Source organism: Branchiostoma belcheri, unplaced genomic scaffold (assembly GCF_001625305.1).
Source record: "Branchiostoma belcheri isolate BF01 breed outbred unplaced genomic scaffold, Haploidv18h27 scaffold163, whole genome shotgun sequence".
NCBI classification, from domain to species: Eukaryota; Metazoa; Chordata; class Leptocardii; order Amphioxiformes; family Branchiostomatidae; genus Branchiostoma; species Branchiostoma belcheri.
In genome coordinates, this window is record NW_017803080.1 from 62,143 (window position 1) to 69,454 (window position 7,312).

General features: G+C 40.6%; 1 protein-coding gene across 1 annotated transcript in view; it reads right to left on the reverse strand.

Moving 5' to 3' along the window:
* Positions 1 to 7,312, reverse strand: part of LOC109466320 — a 26,006-nt gene that overhangs the window by 15,921 nt on the left and 2,773 nt on the right. The window contains exons 5-10 of the mRNA XM_019764037.1: positions 6,500 to 6,570; positions 6,144 to 6,268; positions 5,462 to 5,572; positions 4,796 to 5,077; positions 4,162 to 4,377; positions 1,236 to 1,451 (exon numbers count right to left, since the gene is read on the reverse strand). Of these exons, the coding sequence (XP_019619596.1) occupies positions 1,236 to 1,451; positions 4,162 to 4,377; positions 4,796 to 5,077; positions 5,462 to 5,572; positions 6,144 to 6,268; positions 6,500 to 6,570 (1,021 nt within the window). The remainder of the gene's footprint in view (positions 1 to 1,235; positions 1,452 to 4,161; positions 4,378 to 4,795; positions 5,078 to 5,461; positions 5,573 to 6,143; positions 6,269 to 6,499; positions 6,571 to 7,312) is intronic.

Here is a 7,312-nt window from a genome sequence, read left to right on the forward strand (position 1 = left end):
GTTTGGTCTGATATCTGAAGATCGGTGAGAAGGAACTGTATGATATTTGGCAGATTGATGGATGGGGCCTTGGAGATTGTAGGTTGACTTTGAGCCCCTGGTGATTGACCTTGGTACTGCAGTTTAATTTTCTTATTCTATTGTTGTCGCGTTATGGACTGTTTGTGCGATATTAAGGTAGCAGGTTGTTGTTATTACCATGGTTTAGTGGTTTAAATTTGAGTCCCCTAGCTGTTTGCGTTTGATATTTACAAAATGTTTAACGTTGGACTTTTTGTGTTGAATGTTTGGAAAATCTGGTGGATGGTTGGGTATGATATTTGGTATGCGGGTAGTTGTTGAGTCTCTTTGTGTTTTGGAGTGCATTAGCAGGTTGTCGTATATTTGTATTGCTTAATTTAAAAGGATTTTTCACATTTTTCACCCCTATTTCATAATAGGATGGTCTGTTTGACCCCAAACTTTGGACGGAGTGTTTTTGTTTATACCTCCAGCTGGCAGGTCAGGCCCAGGCATCCAATCTATTTTTACCCTAGACAGAGTCTGCAGAAAATATCGTCTGGTTGTGTTTGGGTCATTGAATGGGTTGAATTTGTTTATGTGTGCTTGAGAGGTCATTGACCTCACCTCAATATGGTTGGTTGGTTGATTGATTGTCTGTTAGTGCTGTTAATGATAGTTTATTGATCCAAAGTAGGGTCTGTGATGTACATGTTTAGTCAGTTGTTCAAATTTGTGTCTGCAGATGGTGGGTAATTTGAAGGTGAAATTTTGTGTATCATTGAAATTCCTGAGGCTGTTGATGTCAGGACCGAGGTAATAAATCTTGTTTGTCTGGTCTGCAGGTCATTTGCCTGTCTGGTCATTGACCTACATGTACAGGCAAATGACCTGCAGGCCATCAAAGTAAACAAACCATGGTAACAAGACACTCAACGCTTGCACATGACAGCTTGATAAATATAGGCAACCCCTTCCAGTACAAAGTGCCACCACAAATCATTCTGCTGATAAAAACAAAGTTTGACTCATAATATCTCTATTGAAATACACCAAAAGATTACAAAATAACAAGCTATTTCATGGAGGGATGATGTCTACGACTTCTCCTTGTTTTAGTTGTATTAGTTTACCGATGAAAACCCATGCACGGTATGTAAGTCACACAGAGAGGACCAAGACCAAGAAAGAAATTTAAGGTAAGAATCATAAAAAAATCTCGGTTTCTTTCTCACCCGTTTCAGCGAAGACATCCACCTCGCAGAGTTGGAGGTTGTCCGCCCGTCCGATCAGCTGAATGGAGACGAAACGGCCGGTCATCGGCTGGTCGCAGTACACCACGACTGTCGCTCCATTCCGCGGAGTGGCCGTGTAAGTCTCCCCACACTGGTCATTCCGGGTGAAGTCCTCATTCGGGCCAACTCTCACCATAAAGTTTCTCAGTCGATCTCCTATATATGTACAAGACAATACAGGTTTACAAACGTAATTTACGGTAGTTTAGTATGCAGCGTTTATGGCGACTTCTATCGGAATACTTTTTGTATTCTACAATGTACAAGTGAATAAAAGTATCATTTGCTTGTGCGGATAGTCATTCTTGAATATCTTTTTGTTTCATAAATCAGAAAGGTTAGCGAGCAGGTCAGTGCATACATGTATATACGGGCCTATTCACGTAGGCCCAGTCGACATGAATAGGCCTTCTTACTACTCGTTAGGCTACATGTATAGCAGTACTATTATATATATAAAACACTGTAATTTTAGAATTTTCTCATTAATCATGTACATTAAGTCCTCATTTGCATAATTTGCATTTAATTGTGTACAACTCTTTCTCAGCTACCTACATACAATGATAAAAATATGATGATGCTATCTGGACTTATTGGCTTTAAAAGTTTTTACCAAAAACTAACCTGCAGTTCCAGAACAAGCCGCTGGGGGGATCGAACTTACACCACTTATTCCTGACAGGATACAACTACGGGTATTTAGGAAACCTTTCTTACAGCATACCTTTCCCCAAGCCGTTGAACTTTACTGGCCTATCGGGACAGAAACGAAGTCGGACCGTAAAAAAAAAACGGTCCGACCCGCTAGCCTCGCCACGTCAAGCCGATACACGGCAACTACACAACCACAGCATCTACGGGTAGTTAGAAAGCCTTTGTTATGCTGAGGTCACATTCACGGCGGTCACTACGGCATTCTTTCCCATTGCTAGGCGCGTTCTAAAAAGTATCCGGTTACAAGACGCTATTTTGGCCTGTTTTGGACTACCCGTAAAACACTTGAAAATAAACAAAAATGATTCAATAGTAAATTTCGTCAAATTGAAATGAAATTATTGCTTTAACGTTCTTTTAGTATTAGCTGTTTATGTTAAATCAATTGTTTTGCAAAATTTCTCTCTGAAAGACGATTTTTTTTGGGTTTTCGACCACAAGTCATGTCATGTTTTAGGCAAACATCGTTTATACCTGGCTACGTATATTACCCCAGATCCCCGATTTTTATATTTTTCAACGACTGGGAATAAAATCAAAAATCGTGTTTTAGGGATTTTTTTAATTTCTGATTTTAAGTCTAGCTTTTGTCGATATGTTGGTGAAAAAATTGAATTTTTTTTTTTACATTTTTCGCAGTAAATTACCCATTATTCAAAATTAAGGCCATTTTTCAAAAATCCCTAAAACAAGATTTTTGGGACAGCCGTAACGGTCATTTTGAGCCGTGAATGGGGTATGTTTGACTCTCCATGCTTGCAGGTTTAAACGAGTTTTGCAGACATGTCATGTCGACCAAAAGTCTGCATTGTGTTATTCATACTGGTGTAAAGAATCATTACAGTATTCAAGGTCACCAAAGGATACGACGGTAGCTTCGCTACATGTTACATGTCCACAAAAAAATGATAGCGGACATGTAATGTCCAGTAAACTGTTTAAAATAACTGTCTAATGCGCCTTCAGAATCTTTAAGAAAACAACGCCACCGCCTTCTGGAACGTACTTTAAAGAATTAAAAAATACCGACTCAGTACACCAAGAAGATCTACCAGCGGACACTTGGGTTGAGCACTTTAAAAACATCCACAACGAATGCAGACTAAAACAGAAAAAATCTTTGACTTTAACTATGAAAAAGTTACTACTAAAAACATTCTACGCAAACTCCAAGTACTCCAGAAATGTAAGTCAATCCCAGGCCTCTAGATAACCCAATTACGGTGTCTGAAATCATCGACGCAATACACACCATTAAAAACAACAATAACACAAAAAAAGCCAGCGTAGGGGACATGGTCATCAACGAAATACTTAAAGCAGGAAAACGAATTTTACTGACCCCTCTATTAAGAAAGTTATATTGTCCCCATTTTAATGGGCGAAAAAAATTACCCATATAATTATCGTGGGATGGCCATTATCAGCTGCTTAGGAAAGCTTTTCTCCTCAATGCTAAACTAAAGACTGTCAACCTTCTTTGAAGAAAATAAAATCATGAAATCAAAACAAACAGGATTCAAAAAAAAAAAAAACTACAGGATATCACATAACATCGTCATATTGAAAACTCTAGACACACGCGGTTTGGAAACGCTTATTCGCTTGTTTTGTCGACCTATCAAAAGCCTTTGACTACATTTGGCATTAGAGACTGCTATTTAAACTTCTCTCAAACGGCATTTCAGGCAAACTCTTCGACATAATCAAACCCTTAGACAACCAGTCCGAAGCCAGTGTCAAAACTAGGAATGGCCTAAGCGAAACTTTTCCTCTTAAAATCGGTGTCCGGCAAGGGTGTATTTTAAGCCCCACCGTAAACTGCCGTAGTAGTACACTAATGCCAGGTAGAAATGTCGCTCACAGTCGGGTTGTAAGCTAACTTGGCCCCGCGACCCTGGTTACGTGCCCTGGCGATTTCGTGATTTGGCTGACGGATGTTTCGTGTGGCAAATCACATTCGATGCCGAAGTGGGCGCACTGGTAACGGAAACGGAAAGGCACGGCGCATACGATCGGGAAGTGAGCGCGAATAACTCCGCGCGCCTGGATGCGCGTCCCGCTAAATTTGTGATGTTATACATAAAACATGTGCCAGAACCATGGTTCCTTTTCCTGTTCAAGACATTATAGAGAAACTTGTACTTACCACAACAGTCGCCCCTGTTCAGGACGCTGACCCGGTTGACTGGGTAGGTGCCTCCTAAGTCCACCTTCCACCACGGCTGGTACACGCGGTTAGTGTGAGTGCACTGATTGTACCAGGTTACCCTCGTACCCCTGGAACCGTCTACAGCCTTCTCAGGTCCCCAGTGTGATGGAGCAGAACTACAACTTGCCGTCTTGCGAAGAGCGACGTTGCTTTCTGCAGGGAAACACAAGCGAAAAATAAGGGCGCCTGAATTTTTACCTCTGTATCCAATTTTTTTAATAATCAAGTAATAAATATAAGTGGGGCATGGTGTTAACGAAACTGACAGAAGGTTGAATTGGAGATCAGGATGGTCTCTTTGTAGGCTGGGAATAAGTGGCTTTGGATTGGGGGGGGGGGGGGTTCAACATGGAAATAATTGTTTTTGTGTACTCTAAGTCACGCATTTACCTGGTGGTATTTATATACCAATTATAAAGCCAAGAATCCCACAAATCCAACCTTGAACCTTGAACGTGTACATCTCTAATCCAAATTTGTTTATTAAATGGTCACTCAGGGATCACTGTCTAGTTTAAAGGGGAATTATTTGAGGAAAAGGCGGAATATTCTAATAAAACCGTGAGCTCACCTGTGATACAGCGGTATGATACCTCCAAGTACTTCTGCACTCCGTAACAAGGGTCTCCACCGAAAACACTGGAACTCGCTGTCACTGAGCACTGCCGCTTGCCCTGACAGGTGGCCCTGACCACGGCCAGGCTTGTGGCCGCGCGGCAGTTGGTACGACAGGTGGAGCAGGCACAGGAGTGGGAGGCGGTCGTCCTGCCATAGTTCGCCTCCACGATCAACAGCGTCTTTCTGTCCGAGCAAGACAGCTGTAGGGTGCCCCTCTCGCAGGTGAAGGCTGTTTCTGTGTCAACGTTTGTGTATTAATGTCAGGTGAGTAACTTGGGTGAAATATTTGCCCCTTACTCACAAGAAAACGGCGGGATGGCTGTTATAGACAACCCTGATCCTAAGGTACGAGTAATTTATTTTTTACATTAACATGTATTTGTTGGATCACCTGTCTTAATCTAAAAAGAAAAAAAGAAAAAGAGAATCCTAGCCTACCAACTAATCAATGTTTTTTTCAGGAAGCTGGGACATAACATGGTTTTCCTATGCCTTACCTGTGTGTTGACACCACAGAAACAATACTTAGCCAATTTAAAAGTGGATATGTTTTAATAAATCAACACAAAAATCTCTAAACAAATGTCTATAAAAGGGGAAATGACGTTAAGAATCTTACCATGCTCGGGGGCAGTGGTGAAGACGAGTCTCTGTCCCAGGGAGTAGAGCCGGGTGTTTCTCACCTCCACTCTCGCCTCTTCAACCTTCGCCGTCACCTCTGACAGTAGACCTAGTGAACATCGTACATGAAAACACGTACATTGTAAAAAAAATCCGATACAAGTAAGCTTTCTTAGCGAATGATGTACATGTAAACCTATAATTTTCTTATTATAAGAAAAAAAGTCCTATGATCCCCCTTCCTTAGGCCAGAAATTGTTCAAGCCTTCATAGTAAATGTCGTTAAGTTATAACCTTAATGTAAAGAAGACATTCAATGATTCCGTCACATTTTTTTAATCACTTTTGCCTCTTTGCCGAGGGTCGTAAAGTTAGAACCTACTCAAAGATATTGCGCTGCTTTCAGAAGAAAGTAAAAACAATGGGGTCGTGTGGCGTAGCGGCAGAGTGCTTGACTCGGAACCTAGAGGTCCCGGGTTCGAGTCCTGACATGCCACCGATCTTTTGCCCTTAACTCAAGTGGAAATGAGTATTGCCCTGTCCTGTAATCGTACTCTGTGTTGGTGGCGGCATAAGATAAGTTGATATAACTTGAGTGTGCCGTCGCCACGTTTGGTCATGAAATGTTGGAATAAAAAAAAATGAAAACAATCAGGAGGATAATTACTTATTATACTGACTTTTCAGCTGGTCCGCTTCCTGCGTAGTGAGGCCGTACACAGGGGTACTTTGCCACATCGTGGTCATGTACAGGAGAAGGAAGACTTTGCTGTAAGTCCAGGCTCCCATGTTGAACGGTGTTCGTCTAAGATGAAGAAACAATGTCAAGGAAGTGTTTTAATAATTTTGTTGACAAGTCTCCAACATACAGAATCATAAAAAAGGATATAAAGATACCATACCTTTTTAAGAAAACTTTTCATAGGTTGCCACGTCGTTATGTGTTCTAGGCATTCATATTTCATTAAATCAATATTGAATTCCGTAGGGATATCCTACATTTAAAGATAAAATATCACAAGTTGCCAGGACCTACCCTTTGAGCGAGTTCCTCTCAGCGTGGACAGAGCGCCGACCGAGCCCCACAGAACCTTCTGGCGATCTGGCCTTCAGCGTAAAAAAAAAAAAATTACATCATATCTGTCATAATTGTATTACACAAACACAAGGGAGGTAATTTCGACAGCTCCTTTAGTGTCGTGTAGTAACAATAGTTCATTAGTACTCTGTTTACTAGAAAAAAATTTACTCACAGAGGGGGCAGCATATTTGCGTTAACTACATTTAACGCCAAGCAACCTTTTGTTCAAGTCCTTGAACACATCCTAAATTTAATCATGACATTTGTAGTAATGGAGGAGTTTCAGCCTCTACATAAGACGTCCTGGATTTGGACTTGTTGTGCTTTTGCCTTAACATTTATACAAAGTGCCCTTAACATTGACACAAATTTTCTTTCACATTTGCACAAATTTCCCACTAAAAAAACTGAACAGTATTTACTGTAGGACTGAGAGATATCGCTCAAGTGCAATACTACACATGGTACTGTCCTAAACTTGTAATAACGTCTGACCTGATTATTCTAACCGTTTTAATTTAGTGGTTGTTAATTTTTTTTTTAAATATACCCTGTCCATGAAATGTTTATAGATATGTTTGATATAGAGATATGACGTTTTTTATTGTTAGTAAACTCTTGTGTAAACAGCTCCCATGCAATTCAGCCTCTGGCTGCCAGGAGGGATTTGTTGTTAAAGAGAGTGTAATGTATTTTAACAATTGTATTGACTTAAACATTATTATTAATATTATATTCTGGTGCACCGTTTTTAAACGTGCTTCACTT